Below are 21,386 nucleotides of genomic sequence, written 5' to 3'. Positions count from 1 at the left end.
AAAAAAAAAAAAAAAAAAAAGAAAGAAATAAAAAACCCACGCCCCCCACACCGGGGAAAAAAAGACGCTCTTCCGATCAAAAAAAAAAAAAAAAAAGAAAAAAAAAAAAAAAAAAGGTAAAAAAAAAAGAAGAAGAAAACAAAAGAGAATAACTCATTTGTTGAGATGGGTAGGCTGGTAAAGCATTTGATAATAGATAGGTCCAGTTTTCTCTTGAACCTGAGAGTATGTCTGACTTATTGACTTATTTGTTCTTCAAAGGTTTATTAAGCGCCAATTTACATCAGGCCATATGTTGGGTACTAGATATCCAGAAATTTATAAGACCTTATAATTTGATATTTTTTAAAATTGTTTTGTGTCTTAAACACTTACTATTGAGCACATTGCTAAAAATCCTTATTCTGAATAGCCTTCATTTCAGGAATGCAATCAGTGACTGCTTTGACAGAGAGGAAATTGGCAGCTTAGCTGAGGGCACCACATCCCTAGTTCATAAGTGAAGACTTAACACTAACTACCAAGAACTGTTCTAAGCACTCTAAGCAAATTAACTCATTTGATCCTCAATCAGAAGACATAGTACTTACTAATCAGAAGACACTGCTTTGACGTAGTCTTTCTATGTATTTATTTTACCTGCCACCAATCATCGCACTACCACAAAGAATGACAAAGTCCCAGGGACCTTGGGAAGAAGAGGTGTGGTCCCTGAGAAAAGGGTTGAGGGGGACTGGAGTGAAAATTTTGTACCAAATGGAAGTTTTTCAAAAAGGCATAGACAACATTTATCTCTCCAAACAAATGGATGTAGCAGTGAGCATAACGGTTTCTTTAAGCTGTGTTTACTAACATGAGTAGCAACATCTTCCTAGGTATGAGGCCACCCCAAGTGTAGTTGAAAAAATAAATAGACTAGAAACTGAGCCATAAGCACATGCAGTTTATCATTTCACTCTTGTGAGGTCAGCAGACATCTGTAACCCACTTTCCCTATAGCAGCTAACAAAGGCAGGATGACGGTATCTGTTCTGAACATTTGAGACAACATTACCACTTGTCTTTATAGATTTCCTCAGGCACTAAACGTAGGACCTGAGAAACATCAATGTCAAGGACCATACTGCTACATTCTATGAGCTGGAGATGAACAAGGGTTCTCTTGAGGCCTCTCCAGTCACAGGAATAATGGTCTTGAAAACGTCAATGCTCCATCTGCCTTGTATATTGTAATCTTCTCCTGTAGTCCATCTGAGGCCAGTGTGCACAGGACCACAGTAGGACGATGAGTATTCCTGATGACAAATCTGATATTTCATTCTACTTCTTCATGTGATATCCCAAGTATTTTTTCCTAGAGGGCGAAAAATAGATTCTTAAAATTCCAAGTTAGATTTACTGTTGAAGTGAAAACATATGCCTGCTCACTCTGCTGTATCCCAGGCATGACCCAAGGCTCAGGAGACCATGTTAGTTTGGGGGAGGGTTTGGAGAGGTGACTGGCATTCTTGGTATGCCTGCAAGGAAAACATCAGCTAAGGTCTTATGTTACACACCCAGAGCTAGCAGGCTAAATGTTTTCTTGAAGATGGGAAGGTTTCAAGGCTGTATTTAAAATTTTTTAAAAAGTGGGTACTGAAAGGTCAATGACTATGGAGGTTACAAACATCTCCTTTCAAAGTGCTATAGAATGGGTGAGGTTGGCAGGACTGCAGGGTAACTATGTGAATGGTGCTCCACAGGGAGAATGAAGAGCCAAGGAGTAAATTCGAATCTCGTGGTAGCTTGTTTGGCACGCCTTGTAGATAGAGTTGCTATTCATTCATTTGACCGATTCATTCATCATTCTACAAGTACTGGCTGAACATGTACGGTGTTATGTAGAGGAATGGGAGCTATGGGAGATTGAAGGAGTTGTGTTTTTTTTTTTGTTTTTTTTTTTTTTGAGACGGAGTTTCGCTCTTGTTACCTGGGCTGGAGTGCAATGGCGCCATCTCGGCTCACCGCAACTTCGGCCTCCTGGGTTCAGGCAATTCTCCTGCCTCAGCCTCCTGAGTAGCTGGGACTACAGGCACGCGCCACCATGCCCAGCTAATGTTTTTTTTTGTATTTTTAGTAGAGACGGGGTTTCACCATGTTGACCAGGATGGTCTCGATCTCTTGACCTCGTGATCCACCTGCCTCGGCCTCCCAAAGTGCTGGGATTACAGGCTTGAGCCACCGCGCCCAGCCATGAAGGAGTTATCATAAAATACATGATCTCACCCTTACAGATTTGCAGTTTAGTTGGGAAGATGAGATGTACTCTTATGAAATGTGGAATACTGAGAGAGTTAGGAACCCTGAGCCTCTGGAAAGCTCGTGCGTAGGAATCAATTTCTCTCCTCCCATGCTACTACAAGGACAGCGCAGAGAGCCATAGAGACACTTGGTGCCAGTGGAAGTCCCAGGAGGCTTACTTCCCAGTGTCTTCTTTTTTTCCTGTTAAGGGACTCTAAGCACATGTCCCAGGCCACATCTCCTTCACACTTCCATAGCTCATAAATATTCTTTATCAACATCCTTTTTTTTGTTCTACACTTTGGAAAAATTGGTCATCCTTCTCACATTCTTCTCTTCCCTTTCCTAATTTCCACTTACATGCTCCAAATTACACTTAACTATGGCCAAGAGTTAAGATTAAGGTTTATGATAAGAAATGGATAAGAAATACATTTTGAATGGAAACTACGGATGTTAAAGAAGTAGTGCTGTCAATTTCTAAAGCCTTTGGAAATCTGCTTTAGTATTTCTACTGAATAATTCATGTTTTTTCTCTAATTGGAACGTTTTTTTTCTCCAGTACCAGCAGCCAAATTAAAAAACTATGCATTAATTTCTCTTTCCCCTTTTTGATTACTAGAATTAGAACTGCCAGTTTTGTAAAAGATTTATTGAAATATAATTGTGCTATAAAATTCACTAATTCAGTGAATTAGTATATTCCCGTTTAGTATAATCACAGAGTTATGCAAACATCACCTCTGATTTTAGAACATTATCATCACTCCAAAAATAAACTTCAGATCCATTAGCAGTTATTCCCATTCTCTCACCCTCAGCTCCCGGCAACCAGTCTACTTTATGTATTTATACATTTGCCTATTATGGACACTTCATATACATGGAATCATACAGTATACAGCCTTTTTGCCTGACTTTTTTTCGCTTAGCATAATGTTTTTAAGGTTCATCCATGTATCAATACTTGCTTTATTTTTAAAGCTGAATAATACTCCATTGTGTGGCTATCTTACATTTTCCTTATCCATTCATCATTCATCAGTTCATGGACATTTGGGTTGCTTCCACTTTTTGGCTGATGGAAGCTATGAACACTCATGTACAAATTTTCATACGAAAATGTTTTCAACTTTCTTGGGTATATATTCAGGAGTGGATTTGGTAACTTTATATTTAACATTTTGGTGAACTCTCAAGTTGTTTTCTTTTTTTTTTTTTTTTTTTTTTTTTGAGAAGGGGTTTTTCTCTTTTTACCCAGGCTGGAGTGCAATGGCGCGATCTCGGCTCACCGCAACCTCCGCCTCCTGGGTTCAGGCAATTCTCCTGCCTCAGCCTCCTGAGTAGCTGGGATTACAGGCACGCGCCACCATGCCCAGCTAATTTTTTGTAGTTTTAGTAGAGACGGGGTTTCACCGTGTTGACCAGGATGGTCTCGATCTCTTGACCTCGTGATCCACCTGCCTCGGCCTCCCAAAGTGCTGGGATTACAGGCTTGAGCCACCGCGCCCGGCTCTCAAGTTGTTTTCAAAGGGACTGCACCATTTTACAATCCAACCAGCAATATAAAAGTTTCTAGTTTCTCCACATCCTCACCAACATCAATACTTTTTCTTTTTCATTTTAGCCACCAGAGTGGATGGAGCTCAATGATGCTTTGATTTGCATTTTCCTACTCTTGAAAGGAAGATGTCAAACAAATAACTTTTCATGTGCTTTTAGCCATTTGTATATACTCTTTGGAGAAATGTCTATTCAAATCTATTGCCCATTAGAAAACTGGGTTGACATTTTATTGTTCAATTGTAATAGGTAATTATGTATTCTAGATACGTCTTTTATTAGAAATATTTGCAAGTATTTTTCCTCATTCTGTGGGGTTTTTTTTTTTTCACTTTCTTGGTGGTGGTCTTAGAAGCACAAAACAAAATCCAGTGTATCTATTCTTTTGTTGCTTGTGCTTTTGGTGCAGAACCACTGCTTTTTATAGCATATTTATGATATTTTAGCTACATTAGTGGGTTAAATCAATTTTTGAGAGCTGGCCTTTGAATCTAATTAATAATTGTAATTTTTCTGAGAAAATATATTAAGGCGACTAACAATGATTTTTTTTAAAATGAATGCTTGAAACATAGTCAATTGGGAATTTGATAATTTCCTGTATATTATTATGATGCAAACATGAAGTGTTAGAGATTAGAGGCTGTGCAGCTGTGCAGCCTTTGAACTGGAAGGATCATGAGAAGCTTTGGGGCAGATGAGGGCTCAAGAGGGTTGTTGGGGTGCAGGGGATCCTGGAAAGAAGAATAGGTAGAACTAAAATAATGTCAAGGAACCTGTCCTCCTTTTAGAATGAGCTAAGGCAGCTTGAGTTTAGAATATTTAAGAGCAGCCTTGGCGGTTATCATAGCTGGTGCAAAAGTGGGAAATAGAAAGGAACTCGATGTGCAGCCAGTGAAGACCATGGCAGCCATTGAAGACTATGGTGAGCACTGAAGACCATGGCAGCCACTGAAGACTATGGTGGGCACTGAGGACCATGGCAGCTACTGAGGACCATGGCGGCCACTGAGGACTATGGTGGTCACTGAGGACCATGGCGGGCACTGAGGACCATGGCGGGCACTGAGGACCATGGCGGGCACTAAAGACCGTGGCGGCCACTGAGGACCATGGCAGGCACTGAAGACCATGGTGGCCACTGAGGACCATGGCGGGCACTGAGGACCCTTGGTCAAGATCAGCTGCACTTTCCTTCTGTGAGCAAAGAGACCAAGACAGTGTGGAGGTCCCAGGGTCACTCCAGCCATGCCTAGAGCCGACTCAATGCTCCTGCTGGCTCCTGGACCATTCTAGTGGAAAGAGTACTAAGGAAAATGTGGGGTGAAGGTCTGTCTGCCTAGGAATGCCTAGGCCTGTTGAGAGTTAAAGTCCTGGGGTAGCACATTTTGGCACAGTGGACCTTATGTAGCCATTTTGGCACAGTGGACCTTATGTAGCCACATATGTATCGCCATATGTGGCGGTTTGAAGGAGATCTGAGGAAATGGGGATGAAGGATAGGAGAGGGTTTGAGGCACAGGAGGAAGAGGTCTGTTTTGACTGATATCAGGTAGTTAAAAATAGATGAAAGCTTAACTGTATGCTTTTTATTTGGTAACAAAGTGTTCCCCTCAAAATGGCTGGGTCAAAGCAACAATGACAAAAATGTCATGTACCCTGAGTCTCTGCATGAGGCTTAGTCCCTGCGACCTGTAAGTTGCTGCAAGTGTGAGGAACTGTCTGCCTGCCCTTGTCTCCCTGCCAGGCTTCTGTTGCCTGTAAAATTTGTGAAAACAGAAATTATATCTATCTAAACATTTCTTATCTCAGCATCTCCTCATTTCCTGTTCCATCTGACCAGTCCCTCTCTGTCCATACACATACCCTACATACCCTTGAAGAACTCAGTAAATATTTATTGATGATGAAGATAATCATTAAAAATATGTTCCCATCAATGCGATTTATCTCTTGCCACTCAAGTGTCTTAAACTCATGAGAACTGCTTCACAGATGTGTTCCCTTCATTTAAAAAAAAAAAAAAAATCCCATCCCATCTCCTCTGAGTTCTGAGAAAATTTGTTTGAAAATAGGATACACTTACCCATCCACCATGCTGCTGGATCCATGGTGAGAAGTTCTCTTTCAGGTACTTGGTGCCAAAGCCCAGCACCCTGTTCATCGGATGGTTGTCAATAGCTGTGAGCTTGGCCATGGCGTCTATTGCAAGGGCAGCCTTAAAGCCATGAGCTTTGACCTCTGATTCTCCCCTGGTGTCCACACCCATTAGGACCCGGTCTGTGATGGTCTTAAAAACAGGGTAGGACAGCCCATCCTGGAAGTGGCCCATCAAAGCCTTGTTTTTCTTAAGCTGTGTATAAGAGAATAAGCACTCAGTACAGTCGCTTGGCTCCATGAGGCAGACAGAAAGCCATTCTTCAGCTCAGATCAGACCATCAAACCAACCTATGGCAAACCCTGGATGCTGGTTTTAACTAAGGGAATGGGGATGAAGGCAGTGTCCTGCAGAACCAGAATGGGCATGTACCGCTCGGTGAATTTTTTCAGCGGCACAAATATGTGATAAAATGGAACAGTTCATTCATTTGACATTCAACAAATATTTCCTGAGCACTTATAATGGGCAGGTAGTGTGGATGACCGAGATGCAGGTCCTCACCCAAAGGGCTCACAGTCTAGTGAGAATTGTAAAACAATGCGATGTGCTTTGCCAGAGGTAGTGTAATAGACAGGATCTGAAGCTTAGGAATCACTGTCTTGGTTCAAACCCTGGGTCCACCTCTTACTTAGCCTGCAATCTTGGGGAAATTACTTAACCTCTCAGATTCAGTTTGTCATCTCTAAACTAGGATGGTGATAGTATTGATACTACAGGGTAATTGTTTTCTTTTTCTTTTTTCTTTCTTTCTTTCTTTTTTTTTTTTTTGAGACAGGGTTTCACTCCCATTGCCCAGGCTGGAATGCAGTGGTGTGGTGTTGGCTCACTTCAACCTCTGCCTCCTGGGCTCAAGTGATTCTCTTGCCCCAGCTTCCCAAGTAGATGGGACTACAGGTGCATGCTACCATGCCGGGCTAATTTTTTTCAATTTTTTTTGTAGAGATGAGGTTTTGCCATGTTACCCAATTCTGGGCTCAAGCAATCAACCCACCTCAGCTTCCCAATGTGTTGGTATTACATGCGTGGGCCCCTGCACACAGTCTTCATTTCATTTCCCCCCTTCCTCCCTCACTTCCCTTCCCCTTCCCCTTTCCCTTTCCCTTCCTTTCCTTTCCTTTTTCCTCTCCTCTCCTCTCCTCTCCCCTCCACTCCCCTCCATTTCCCTCCCCTCCCCTCCCCTCCTCTCCCCTCCCCTCTCCTCTCCTTTCCTCCTTCCTTCCCTCCCTCCCTCTCTCTTTCTCCCTTCCTTCTTTCTTTCTTTTCTTCTTTTCTTTTTCTTTTTCTTTCTTTGATGGAGCCTCACTCTGTCACCCAGGCTGGAGTGCAGAGGTCCAAGCTCAGCTCACTGCAACCTCCACCTCCCAGGCTCAAGTGATTCTCCTGTCTCAGCCTCCTGAGTAGCTGGGACTACAGGTGCACACCACCACACCTGGCTAATTTTTATATTTTTAGGAGAGATGGGGTTTCACCATATTGGCCAGGCTGGTCTTGAGCTCCTAATCTCAGGTGATCTACCCGCTTTGGCCTCCTAAAGTGTTGGGATTACAGGCGTGAGCCACTGCACCTATCCCCAGCCTTCATTTTCTTTTCTTTTCTCTTTTTTTTTTTTTTTGAGACAGACTCTTGCTCTGTTGCCAGACTGGAGTGCGGTGGCACAATCTCGGCTCACTGCAACTTCCATCTCCTGGGTTCAAGTGATTCCCCTGCCTCAGCCTCCCAATTAGCTGGGATTACAGGTGTGTGTCACCACATCTGGCTAATTTTTTATATTTTAGTAGAAATGGGGTTTCACCATGTTGGCCAGGATGGTCTCGATCTCCTGACCTTGTGATCCTCCCACCTTGGCCTCCCAAAGTGCTGGGATTACAGGCATCAGCCACTGTGCCCAGCCTTTCATTTTCCTAAAAAACTTTTATTATTATTTTTTTTTAGGGACAAGGTCTTACTAGGTTGCCCAGGCTGGTCTCAAACTCCTGACCTCAAGCAATCCTCCCACCTCAGCCTCCCCAGGAGCTGGGATTACAAGTGTGAGCCACTGTGCTTGGCCCTGTACTATAGGGTAGTTGAACACTTTATTGGGCTGGACATAGAAGAGGTGCTCTGGAAGTGGGAGTCATTTTCCAGGATGCTATGGGAGCATGGAGGTCAGGGAAGACTCCCTGGAATGCATATATTTGCTTCAAGAAAACAACTCTAATTCATTGATTTCTTTCCCATTATTCTACCCTATTGATTTTACCCTCCACCCCTTGAACCTGGTGTCTCTCTGCTTTACCTCCTTTCAGCTACCGTGCCTTTAAAACAGAATCAATGTTGCCTCTGCTGCTTTTGAAAAATCAGGGCTCATATCAAAAAGCTATGTATCATCTTCATTTAAAGCATTCCTGTAATGTCTGTTAATATTCTGGTTGTCATGTGAAAATGGAAATTTTTTAGTAAGCAGGGCCAAAATATTTATTTGAAAATCCACTAGTTCTGTCCTTGAGGAAGGATCAGCCAAGCAAGTTTTCAACAAATATTGTTTCTAAAAGGGATATCTGGGGGATGAGTCATGTGATTGGAAGACTTTGGCGGACCTGTCCTTTCCCTGAACCAAGCCCTCCCCCACCACCCAGGCCTCGTCTGGGTTGTGAATCTGCAGCAGGCGTGGCCAGCCTCCTTCATAACAGGGAACGGACTCTGCTTCATCAGTTTCCCAGTGGAGGAGGCCAGCCTCAAAACCCTAGCAGGCAACCAACTTGGGATTGTGCCAGAACAGTAAAAGAATCAAATGCCAGAAAGACAGGCCTTCCACAGGCACCTCCTCTCCCTTCCCCTGCCTGTCCCATTTGGCTACACCTGGCTCTTTGGTCTTTCTGGGAGGTGTAGGAGGGCCTTCAGGCTGCATGTGCTCTGGGGACCAGCGGCTTTGCGGATGCCCTGTGGTCACACACACAGCACTCTGCAGTAGGAGCCTGGCACCCACCCAGCACGAGGTCACACCTACCATATGAACATAGCAGATCTCCCTACTGGGGAAGCATGTAAAGGAAATAACAACCAAGGCTTTGCCATAAACAATGTAAAATATGCAAACTCAAGAGAGCACCAGGCAAATTGAGGTTGTTGAAAGTGGTAATTTGTGGGGTGAAAATGAAACCATCGCTCTTCATAACCTGAGAGGTGGCTTCCTCCCACTTCCAGCACCCCCACTCCCCCTTTCCCACCTCCCTGACCGCTGACCACAGGTCACTTCTTAGGGAAGCTGGGAAGGACGTTGTCATGAAAGCCACAGAAACTCTGAGTTGTAAAGAGCCCTTGAGGATGTCTAAAGGACCCCTTGGAGTTCTGTGCTAAACTACTAACTGGTTATTGGCACCTACTTGCAGTTCTTCCTGTGACAGGAAGATCATTCCCTCACAAGGTGGTTATTGACTCTGATGGTCTGGAGTGCCAGGAGGTTCATTCTTACAATAAGGAGAAATCAATTACCCCATAATTTCTGTATCCATGATACTAGCTCTGGAGAAATGCAGGGGGTGCCCTTAAATCATGCATCCTGTTCTACCTGTTGCTTCCTCTGCACACCTCCCCACACTCTACTTGTGGCCCCAAAGCTCACACACCCTCTTCTCTTTTCTTTAACCTAATATCCCAGGTTTTCTCACTGTTTCTCGTTCTGTCTCATCTCTGACCCAGGTGCTTCACCCACTGAGTCACCAGCCTCTGGCCACACTTCTGACAAAGCTATAGAGACTGGAGCTGTTTTGTCTTCCTACAGAAACTCCCATCCCCAGCCCCAGGGTCTGACTCCCTCCCCACAGATTCTGGCAAGACAAGAACCCATGTCTGCAAGCCAGACCCTGATTGACAGATCCTAGAGACTACTCAGTTGTCTGTGGGTTATGGACCCTGGAGGCACATAGAAGCCCTTCTGACTCCATTGAAGGTTTGCTCACCAACTCTTTTTTTTTTTTTTGAGACAGAATTTCACTTTTGTTGTCCAGACTGGAGTACAATGGCACCATCTCGGCTCACCGCAACCTCTGCCTCCCGGGTTCAAGCATTGTCCTGCCTCAGTCTCCCGAGTAGCTGGGATTTTAGGCGTTTACCACCATGCCCGGCTCATTTTGTATTTTTAGTAGAGACGGGGTTTCTCCATGTTGGTTAGGCTGATTTCGAACTCCCAACCTCAGGTAATCGGCCCACCTTGGCCTCCCAAAGTTCTGGGATTACAGGTGTGAGTCATCACAGCCAGCCTTGCTCACCAACTCTACCTGAAGGCAACTCTCACCCGTTCCTGATTGGAAGGATGGGTCTCCCTCCCAACTGGCAGGAAATCCATATATTCTAGTAATGCTAGCATGCCTCCCTGGCTGAATTGCTAAGAGAGCCCTTAAGCAGACAACAGTCCAGCAACTACAGGTAGAAAAGATTCCGGAAAGCATTCCAGTTTTGGAGCAACTGTGGGACACAGATATCCAGGCAGCAAAGCAAATGTGAGTCTAAACTTCAGTGAGGATCAGTTACATGGGGAATGAAATTAATAATTCCATCCAGCAAATTTTAATTTACTGGTGTCTTTTCTTGCAATAACAAGCTCCTTTTTTAGTTTCCAAAAATTCCAAGGAGGCTCCAGAAGGTTTACTTATGTTTTCCAAAGTGATTCATTTTTGAGATTCTACCAGCATGAAGAATTTTGACTCCAAGGGAAATAAAATTTAGGACTAAGTAGAAACCAGAGCTTAGAAAGGGAGTAAGGTTGAAACGTGGAGAATAATTCCATTCTCGTGTACTAGTGCATGGGCACAGACGTAAATCACATCAGTTCAAGGTGCTCCATACCTTTATTTCCAACTCATCTCCGGAATATTTCAGTAGCTCAACAATTCTGGCTATTATTTGTTCTTCTTCAGCTGTCGGGAAAAATTCCAGTTATTTCTTTTAAGAGAAGCAAAAAATAATCTTACATGTTTCCAGGGACAATGAATGCTTGTGTCTTGGTAAGGGCTGGAGGAAGAAGCATGCTAATTCTTAGCAAGTAAATCTTACCTCACCTCTTCTGCCCGGACACAAGCCATGCTAGGCATTTCTCCTGCAGCCCCTTCCTTTCCTTCTTTCCCCTTTTCCTTTGCTCAGTCCCCCAACTCACTGCGAAACTCATCCCTGTCGTTGCCTTTAGCTTGTTATTGAAGACATCGGTTCCACGGCACAGAATTCTGTCTATGAAGATATTTAGGAGGAATATTCTTCTGGTTTTTGGATTTTTCCTCAGCAGATGGTGTTTTTATCTTATGGACACCATAAATCTCAGATTTGATCATATTTCCCCCTTTGTGTTAGTTGCAAGAAAGTACAGAGCCAAATTTGTGGTCCACATTTAAGAGGGAGAATAGTCTTGCAGGCCTACATTTTGGAAATTAACCTAATTCCTAAATCCGTCTTATTTTCCGTTTTTGTTTTCCTTTTACAAAAATCGCTTTCAAATTGATGGATTTTATCTGACTAAAATTTATTCTTTGTATGCTGGGTCTTGGTAATAAGGTGAGATATAAATAAGCAAAATTAATAAATTCCCCCACGCCCAAGACTAAAAGGACAGATGGATAGGAAGATGGCCACAGTTGGTGTGTGGTGTGTGGGGTGTGGTATGTGGTGGAGGAACAGGGGAGGTGGAGTATGTGAGTCTCACTCTGTCATCCAGGCTGGAGTACAGTGGTGTGATCTCGGCTCACTGAAACCTCCACCTCCTGGGTTCAAGTGATTCTCCTGCCTCAGCCTCCCGAGTAGCTGGGACTACAGGTATGCACCACCACGCCCGGGCAATCTTTTGCATTTTTAGTAGAGATGGTGTTTTGCTACATTGGCCAGGCTGGTCTTAAACTTGTGGCCTCAAGCGATCCACCTGCTTTGGCCTCCTGAAGTGCTTGGATGACAGGCGTGAGCCGCTGTGCCCGGCCTCAGCAAAATAAACATTCTTTTTGTGTGTGTGTGCGATGGAGTTTCACTCTTGTCACCCAGGCTGGAGTGCAATGTCGTGATCACTGCTCACTGGAAACTCTGCCTCCTGAGCTCAAGCGATTCTCCTGCCTCAGCCTCCTGAGTAACTGGGATTACAGTAGAGACTGGGTTTCACCACATTGGCCAGGCTGGTCTCAAACTCCTGACCTCAGGTGATTCACCTGTCTCAGCCTCCCAAAGTGCTGGGATTACAGGTGCAAGCCACAGAGCCCAGACAAAATGGAAGTTCTAAATTGACTGAGACCTGTCTTACATATTTTGGGTTTACATTCTCTTAGGGAAAGTTGCTGGGACAGCTGCCTATATTTCTCTTGTGCACAGAAGATGAGGTCACCTTAGCTTTAGCTTGGTTTAGGGGTGGCATTCCATCTCCCAGGCCCACGTGGGATAGCAATAAAATGTCAACACTGGGTCAGACACAGTGGCTCACACCTATAATCCCAGCACTTTGGGAGGCCGAGGTGGGTGGATCACGAGGTCAGGAGTTAGAGACCAGCCTGACCAACATGGTGAAACCCCGTCTCTACTAAATATACAAAAATCAGCCGGGCGTGGTGGTGCATGTACCTATAATCTCAGCTACTCAAGAGGCTGAGGCAGGAGAATCGCTTGAACTCGCGAGGTGGAGGTTGCAGTGAGCTGAGATTGAGCCACTGCACTCCAGCCTGGGCGACAGAGTGGGACTCCATCTCAAAAAAAAAAAAAAAAACAAAAGTGTTGACACTGTCTTTTTAGCAGACTCAGGGGCCTCCCCCTCTCCTGCAGCTTCCCACCCCGGCCCGTGGCAGCTGTGGGACCCCTTTGGTGTGACCACCACTCTGCATCAGGGGTCGGGAGACACCAATACCTTTGGAGGGAGAGGCTTCGCCTTGTTCTTTAGGGTGCTGCTAACTCAGGAGCCACCTTGGCCTCACTGATAAAGGGGTTAAAAAAAATTAGGCAGATAGTGAGGGTAAGGAAGTTCTCTGTAAGTTTTTTCTTTTAATGAAAAGCAGCCCACAAATCATTTTCTAACAAAGAGTAGCCTGTAAAATTAAGCTGCAGACATAGACAAGCAAGTTAGAAGCTTGCACGGTGAATGTTGGCAGCTGTGCCAATAGGAAAAGGCCACCTGGGACTAGGCATGTCCAACATGGCGGCTCCATCTTCCCTCTTCCTTTCCAACCATGTGTGCGACAGGGAGCGGACAACATGGTGCCGGCCAAGTGGAAAGCCCACTTGTATAATAAGATGAGGGTGGGTGGCCAGCTTCCCCATGCTGTGTAAACATCACACCCGGTCCAGCTGATCTTTGGGCCCTATGTAAACCAGACACCACCTCCTCAAGCCTGTCTATAAAATCCAGTGCACTGTGTCGCAGGCCAGAAGTCCCATTCGGGCTCTCCTCTCTGTTGCAGGAGAGAGAGAGCTGTTCTCTCTTTTTGTTTTGCCTATTAAACCTCCACTCCTAAACCCACTTCTTGTGTTTCTGTGTCCTCGAGTCCCTTGGCGTGAGACAACGAACCTCGGGTATTTACCCCAGACAATGGTGCTGCATCATCACAACCTCCAGTGGAGTTTGTGGAGAGAGCCAGGAGCAAGGACTGTGGTGGGGAATGCCGGGCCGAGCTTCTCTTCCGGCGGCACTTGACCTTGCTCCCCTCGACTCTCCCTGCAGTGCCCCAAGTGACCACCAGCCTGATGGGATCTGCAGTCTCAGCTATTGCTATGGTTTGGGTGACAACTGACCCAGCCTTGTCACTACTTCTCAGTTCTGCTCCATGTCTTGCACCATAGGTGGTGACTGGCAACCCCCTGCTTTTTCAAAAAGCCCTAAAGCAGTGTTATAATAAAAATCCCTGGCTGGACGCTCCAACTGTACCTGGTGCGCTGGTAACATGATCAGATGTAACACTGCATTTACGGCTATGGACAAGGCTGAGTGCAGGCTTTGTGATTCCTCCTCTCCCTCTGTAAGAGACTTTCCTTCTGACTTAGCAGAGAGCTGGGCATGTTGGTTCAACCTACTGGGGCAGCCCCCTTGCCTTGGGCTGATGTCTCACGGGGGAGCTCAGTGCCCACAGCATATGGCTATCAAACCCTCAGTCCAGGCAGCGGAGACTGTCAAGATGCAGAGCACCAGGATGGATTAATACACGAATGCTCCTGCGCCCCTGCCTGGCAAACACTCCACCCAGGGAAGGAAAGCTTACCTTTCTTAGGACTTGAAGCGCTTTGCAACTGTAAGATGAGACCGTCAAGCACAAAAGTGTCTTTGGACTTGAAGCCTCTTGCCTGGGTCACTTCCGGAGGTGGCCACGAATAAACAATTTCAGCTACTCGGTTGGCAATGGAAATGACTTTGGGGTCCACAGCTGAAATAAGACAAAATGGTGCTGAGAGGCCCTTCCCAGAACTTCGTCTGGCTCATTGGTATGCAAAGTCGCCCGGAATGAAAAGACCAGCCCGAACAGAAGAAAAGTGCCTGGGAATATGTGTGGTGGGGGAGGGTCGTTCTTCAGAAAGGGCTGAAAGTTGCCTGGCAGAGGCGGGGGATGTGGGAGGAGCGCACACAGGAATGATTGTCACCTTGAAACAATTGGCCTTCTGCACACTCTTTTTGAAGTCTTGCAAAATTAGGGTTTCCTTTCCCCTTTGCAAGGAAGGAAACACAAAAAGGAGTGCTTAGCTCTTTACTTGAGAGAATGCTCATTATGCTTTTATTTTTATTCCTTTTTCTTGACATGCTTTATACCTCTAAGAGCCAGCCCCTACGTGCATAGGAGGACATTCAATAGTTTGACAAGCATTTGGGGGTTGGTCACTGAGGAAAGAAATATCCCTGTTCTCAGGCCATTGAGATTCATCATCAAGTCCATTATCAAGTGAACACCTAACACCCCTCGCTGGTACAGTCCCGTGTCCTCTCTCCTCTCCATGTCTACTGGAAAGCATTCAGTTAAATGCTTATAGGTAAACAAGGATGAGTTCAGCACAACTCAGGGCCTTCAAGAATTTACAACCCGAGAAAAGAGTTACGTTCATGTATTTGCATACAGAATTGTAGAATAAAGCACTTCGAGATAGGAAGGTAAAATGGCCTTGGTCCCCTGAATGCCGTAGCCTGTAAAAGACCAGTCACTTTTGCCCCTAAGCGGGGACAAGGGACAGAGGGGTGGGCAGGTGGCATGTCTGAGTCACTGGGTGGTAATTTTCATTGTTGATTTATCACTAAGTTTTAACCTTTTGTTTGTTTATTTAATTTTTTTTTTTTTCCCAGACAGAGTCTTACTCTGTCACCCAGGCTGGAGTGCAGTGGTGTGATCACAGCTCACGGCAGCTTGGGCCTCTCAGGCTCAAGTGATTCTCCCACCTCAGCCTCCTGAGTAGTTGGGATGACAGATGTGCATCACCATGCCTAGCTAATTTATTAAAATTCTTTTTCTAGAGATGGGATCTCCCTGTGTTACCCAGGTTGGTCTTGAACTCCTAAGCTCAAGCAATCCTCCCACTTCAGCCTCCGAAAGTGCTAGGATTATAAGCATGAGCCACCACCACACCCAACCTAAATTCTAAACTTTTAAAAACTTGTGCAAGCTGTCTTGGATGCTGTATGTAGCAGCTCGGTTTTACCATGTAACATTTGAAGAATAACACTAGGTACTTCACGGGACTTGAAAACAGTAACAGAGCGGCATTTTGAACAGAGGTTTGGAGTGCTCAAACTCCTAGGGCACTCCTGGGCTTTGTACAGAACAGTAGGTAAGAGAGGCAAGTGGGGCCTGGGAGGAGAAACAGGTTTTGACATCATACAGTGCTGCCAAGGTGGCTCCTGCTCCCTCTCCCTGGATTCCTCTGCAGCTGAGGGCTTTAGTGTCCTCCCTTCAGCCCTCCAGCCATACACGGAAAGGCCACAGAAGATAATGCTCTGTCCATGTTGCCATCCTTTGGTGGACATCTAACTTATGAAGCCATCTTTTTCATGCTTAGTCCACAGGGTTTAAAAACCGATAAGGAGCGCATTACAGAAAGAAGAAAGATCAAGAAGAAAAGGGTCAATGTCTTTCCTCCTCATTTTAATAACCAAGTGAAACAGACTTTCCACTTTGTAATCCTCTTATTGCAGCCCAACCAGACTCCTCTGGAACTCCGGCCATGTACAGCCCTAGCAAAGAAAGAGATGGCAAGAGGCTGGCTCCCAAAGCCAAGGAAACCTTCCGTGGCCACGTCCTCCGGAGATGAGAAAGGAAAGCAGGCCTCTGCTGCCTTTCCAGCCTTGTGCAGCTCATCCAGGGTGATGAGCATGTGGCATGAGCATGTCTGGGTAACACAGACCCCATCTTTAAAAAAGATGAAAAAATAATAAAAGGGAGCTGAATTATCTAGAAAGAAGGCACCATTTGCCCTTCCTTTGCTTCCTTTTTATTCCTGCCTGAGATGTAGACATGACAGGTGAAGCCCCAGCAGCCACCTTTAGAATATAAGGTGACTTTGAGGTGGAAACCACTAGCTGAGGGATGGCAGAATTCCCAGGAGTCCTTTTGGTTCACCCCTGTCACTCAGGCTGGCGTGCAATGGTGCAATCTCAGCTCACTGCAACCTCTACCTCCCAGACTCGAGCGATTCTCCTCCTTTAGCCTCTCCAGTAGCTGAGACTACAGGCACGTACCATCACACCTGGCTAATTTTTGTGTTTTTTATAGAGACGGGGTTTTGTCACATGGCCCAGGCTGGTCTTAAACTCCTTGGCTCAAGCAGCCTGCCCACCTCGGATTACCAAAGTGCTGGGATTACAGGCATGAGCTACCTCGCCTGACCATTCCCAGGAATTCTTGATGACTTTGTGGAGCTGTCATATCAGGCCTGAACTGCCAAACTTTTGTCCTCTTTTAAGGGAGAGAAAAGCAAACATGTCTACAGCTAGTGCTCAACTTACGACCACAGTCGGGACCGCGGACCGGTCGTAACACGATTTGGTCGTAAGTTGAGTAGGCTATATGTACAGTTGAAATGGTGCACGTGGAGATGGTAGTGCTGCCGGAAGCTGGTCTGCACTGTCGTACGCCCAGCTGGGCAACGTTTGCGCTGCCAGACGCGGAGCAGTCGTGGCTGGCGATTGTGGTCATAAAGTCGAATGGTTGTAAGTTGCATAGGTCGTAAGTCAATCAATACCTGTATTATTTAAGCCATAGGTGTTTGGGTGTTCCACTGAACCTAAGGCTGAACCTAACCTTAACTATAACATTTCATGTGAGCAAACCGTAGCTGTGGAGAAACAAAAGATTCACAAGTAAAAAGCCTGGGTTGGTAGTCTTTAAACCTATTGTTAATGTCCATTTCTACATCCTGAGGCCTCTTCCTAACAGACTTTGGTCTTGGGAGATAATCTCACAGTTCCCACGTAAGCCTGGTATCTGAGGCCTGGCATCTGAGGCCTGGCAATGGCTGCATGAGGCTACATTGTGACCTTCAGTTAAAAGAACCTAGGTGAAACCAAATTTGTCAGCCCTGATTTGTATGTGGCAAAACAGAAAAAGAAAGTGAGGCTCCCCTGGATCATGCCCAGTGTAAAACCAACACAAGTGATGCAAGTAAAAACCACATAATTAACTGACTAAATGCAAAAGTGAGGAGAGAGGTGAGAAGGAAAGATAAGCTGTACATATATGCTAAAGACTTCTTAGGAGGTAATCATTTTAAATTTTTTTGAAGAATATTTTAGATATATATATTCAGCCATAGGTACTATTCAGCTATTCAGCACATGAACACATCATCTAAGTATTTTTGAATTTAATCTTTAATTCTTAATCTCACATAAAAGTTTTCTTTCCCTACTGAAAAAGAAAAGCTTCTCTTGAAATTTTAGAAAATAAAAAAATGTCAAATGGCACTCCAGTAAATATTAAAATACAGAATGCAGTTTATCTCAGGAAACATCAGAAGACTAAAGTCTTAAAGACTTACTTTCTGTCTGCTGGCAAAGTCCGCAGTACAGGCCAAGTAGAAAAGCCTGTTTGGGTACCTCTAAATTATTCTTTGCCCCAGAGCCCAGATGCCACCCCCAGCAGAAGAAGCCATGGCTGGGCGGGGGTGGCTGAGGGGTGGGGGGGTGGGTGTGGAGGGAAGGACCACAGGGGGCTGCTCCCTCTAGCTTAGAGTTCAGAGAGCAGATGCCTTGCTATAAAAGTTAAACAAGTCCAGGGAGCGGCCTGGACTTTGGGTGAGTCCAGGCTCTGCTACTTCCTGGCTGTTTCCTTGGTGAGCCCTTTTTGTGGGACTCCGATTTCCTCATCCTGTCTGTGCCACAAGGCTCCCCCAGATGATCCTGACCATGCTCCCGCTGTTCTAAACATCTGAAACTCTAATGGGAAATGGGAGCTCCCTTGATCATAGTGAATGATCTAAAGCTGTCTATGAGTGGGCTAATTCTCCAAGCAAGCCGGGACTGTCACGTTTAAAAACTGAGTCATTACTGCCACCTCTTGACTAATTATTGACAAGTTACCCAGGCCACGCAAACCCAGCAGGAGGGGGCCTTTCTTTTAAAATCTGGGCTTCAGGTACTGGGCTTTGTTGAAGGGAAGAAGATGCTTATGCCAAGGTGTGTGCATGAAGGGCAACTGTCTTCTTTTTTTTCTTTTTTTCAGAGACAGAGTCTCATATGTTGCCCAGAGCTGGGGTGCAGTGATGTGATCTCGGCTCACTGCAGCCTTGACCTCCTGAGCTCAAGTGATCCCTCCACCTCAGCCTCCGCAGTAGCTGGGACAACAGGTATGCACAACCATTTCTGGCTAATTTTTTTATTTTAATTTTTTTTGTGTGGAGACAGGGTCTCGCTATGATGCCAGGCTGATTTCAAACTCTTGGCATCAAGCGATCCTCCTGCCTTGGTTTCCTACAGTGCTGAGGTTATAGATATGAGAGGCGCTCACTCTGTCACCCAGGCTGGAGTGCAGTGGCACCATCTTGGCTCACTGTAACCTCTACCTCCCAGGCTCAAGCCATCCTCCCACCTCAGCCTTCTGAGTAGCTGGGAACACAGGCGTGCACTACCGTGTCTGGCTAATTTTTTGTATTTTTGGGAGAGACAGGGTTTTGCCATGTTGCTAAGGCTGGTCTTGAACTTCTGAGCTCAAGCAACCCACCCACTTTATCCTCCCACAGTGCTAGGATTACAGGTGTGAGCCTCAGCGCCTGGTGAAAATGTTTTATTCAATACAACTAATTTTGTCCCACTGAGGGAAAATTTTGTCAAAATACTCCTCAGTTGTTTTTGCAGGATGGTCTGTCCTTTGAAGAGTCCTTTTACTCTTGCTCTCTGGTCCCGTCAACCACACAAGGTAGAGAGGGTGGGATACCCAGTCTACAGATGGAAACACAGAGGCCCTAAGCTAATGAGTTGACTTAGGAAGAGCGGCAGCCCAAGCCCCTGGTTAGGGCTCCTTCTTTTATGTTGGTGTGTGGCACAGAGGACTAGGAATTTGGGCAACAAACTTATTTACAGATGGTGGAGAAAGAAAACCAGTCCTAGCACGCTTCCTTTCCATCATCCCCCTTTCAGTCTTCAGAAAAGCAGGGCAATTATGATTGAATATTAATAAGCTGGAACACTGAGACACAACGCATGCCTTCTCTAAAGCCACTTTATGAGATGAGATGTAACACTCTGCACACAAAGAAGGGAAAAACTAGGATGTAGGAGAGAAAGAAATCCCAGATGCCTACCTTCATGCTCCAAGCGCAGCCTCTCATGATAAGCAGACCTGGACCTTTGCTGGCTGTGCGAAACCTGGTTTTCCAATGTCGTTAGACCTTGAGCAGAGACTTTGGCAGGTGGGATCTGCAAATCTTCCTTCTCCACTACTCCAAAGAGTGCTTTCCAAGAAGACTTCTTCTTGGCAAGGTTTATGGGCTTCTCACTGGATTGGGAATTTCTGCAAGGCCATGACACCTGTGTCCCTGACTCATTTGCTGACCAACTCCCCAGGGTCCTCAGGGACAAACTTCTTGTTCGCAGCAGCTTTGGTGAGGAGGGAGCAGGGGTGCTCTTGAAGACATGGTGTCCGGCATAGTAGGCGAGGATTTTGAATTCTATGGTGTTTAGGTCATCATCTTCTAGGGGGATTTCTTCCAGGTCACACGCACTGGTGCTACACATGTTGGGCCTGTAACAACAAAGTCCACAGTATGCCCATTTGTGCAGGGCCATTTACTCTTTACAAGTTAGGAGAGACAGGAGTAAAAACTCAATAAACTTTTTTTTTTTTAGATGGAGTTTCGCTTTTGTTACCCAGGCTAGAGTGCAATGGCATGATCCTGGCTCACTGCAACCTTTACCTCCCGGGTTCAATCAATTCTCCTGCCTAAGCCTCCAGAGTAGCTGGGATTATGAGGGAATGTGTTATCTTTCAGGGTCCATGAGGGGGTGTAATTTTAAGGGCAAGAATTTCCCAATGCCATGCCCGCCTCCCATCTCTCTCCCTCTGAGAGATTTAACAGTTTATGTTTGAAATTCTTAGGCATGGGAAAAAACTAAAAGTCAGTCACTCCAGCAGAAGTTCTAAGGAACTCCTTTCATTGGCCCAGGGTCTTAGAGAAGGTGGGAGTCCCTCCCAGGATAAAAGTCCGTGTCCACACACCTGGATCCCCTCTGGAATCCCCTTCCATACTCTTCGTGGAAGTCTTTCTCTTCTTCTCTTTTCTCTACCTAAATAAAATCACCTTCCTGCAACACTTCTTCGGTCCAATATTTACTTTTATGAGCGTACGGAGCACCTGCAGTGGTCCCATTGCTTATTCTTTAAGAGGCTGGAGACCAAGGACCCACAGCATTCTCTCAGGAGAGCTGTGCCTCACCAGCACCCAAGAAAAAACCTGGTTACAATTACAGGCATGCGCCACCATGCCCGGCTAATTTTGCATTTTTAGTAGAGACAGGGTTTTACCATATTGGTCAGGCTGGTCTCGAACTCCTGACCTCAGGTGATCTGCCCGCCTTGTCCTCCCAAAGTGTTAGGATTATGGGTGTGAGCCACCGTGCCCAGCCTGGCAAACATTTATTGAACATCTACTGTGTTTGCACTGGAGGGTAAAGAGGGAAAAGCCACAGTCTTACTGAGGTGGGAAGAGAGACACAGCCATAGCTAACTCCACACAAAAAGAATGCACTAAGAGGTCCTACAGAGATGCAGATAGCCATATCAGAAAGCAGGGATAGGTAAGCTTCAAAGAGAGAGGCAAGTGAAGGCTTTTGGAAAGCTAGAAGGATAGACAGGTGATACTGGGGCTAAGAACAGGGTGGGCAGAGGGGAGATTATAGGTGAGTTCAGAATGTGTTTGAAGAGTGGTGACAGAACTGGGACAGCATAACTATGCAGTTTGCAAACAGCCAGGGCTCGAA

General features: G+C 45.5%; 1 protein-coding gene across 3 annotated transcripts in view; it reads right to left on the bottom strand.

Moving 5' to 3' along the window:
* Positions 1-614: 614 nt before the first annotated feature.
* BCL2L14 (BCL2 like 14) overlaps positions 615-21,386 on the bottom strand; it is a 28,890-nt gene continuing 8,118 nt past the window's right edge. For 2 of the 3 annotated variants that reach the window (XM_032253662.1, XM_032253663.1), the window contains exons 2-6: positions 19,712-20,151; positions 14,197-14,358; positions 10,829-10,899; positions 5,930-6,196; positions 615-1,354 (exon numbers count right to left, since the gene is read on the bottom strand). In XM_032253662.1, coding sequence (XP_032109553.1) covers positions 1,316-1,354; positions 5,930-6,196; positions 10,829-10,899; positions 14,197-14,358; positions 19,712-20,144 — 972 coding nt within the window. In that variant the 5' untranslated portion in view covers positions 20,145-20,151 and the 3' untranslated portion in view covers positions 615-1,315. Of the gene's footprint in view, positions 1,355-5,929; positions 6,197-10,828; positions 10,900-14,196; positions 14,359-19,711; positions 20,155-21,386 lie in introns of all 3 variants that reach the window. The other variant, XM_032253661.1, reaches the window with a different exon arrangement.

The sequence above is a fragment of the Sapajus apella genome, unplaced genomic scaffold (assembly GCF_009761245.1).
Source record: "Sapajus apella isolate SASKATOON/1434 unplaced genomic scaffold, GSC_monkey_1.0 scaffold84, whole genome shotgun sequence".
In the NCBI taxonomy this organism is placed as follows: Eukaryota; Metazoa; Chordata; class Mammalia; order Primates; family Cebidae; genus Sapajus; species Sapajus apella.
Note: the sequence above shows the minus strand (reverse complement) of the source record. Positions and strands in the feature narration are given on the sequence as shown.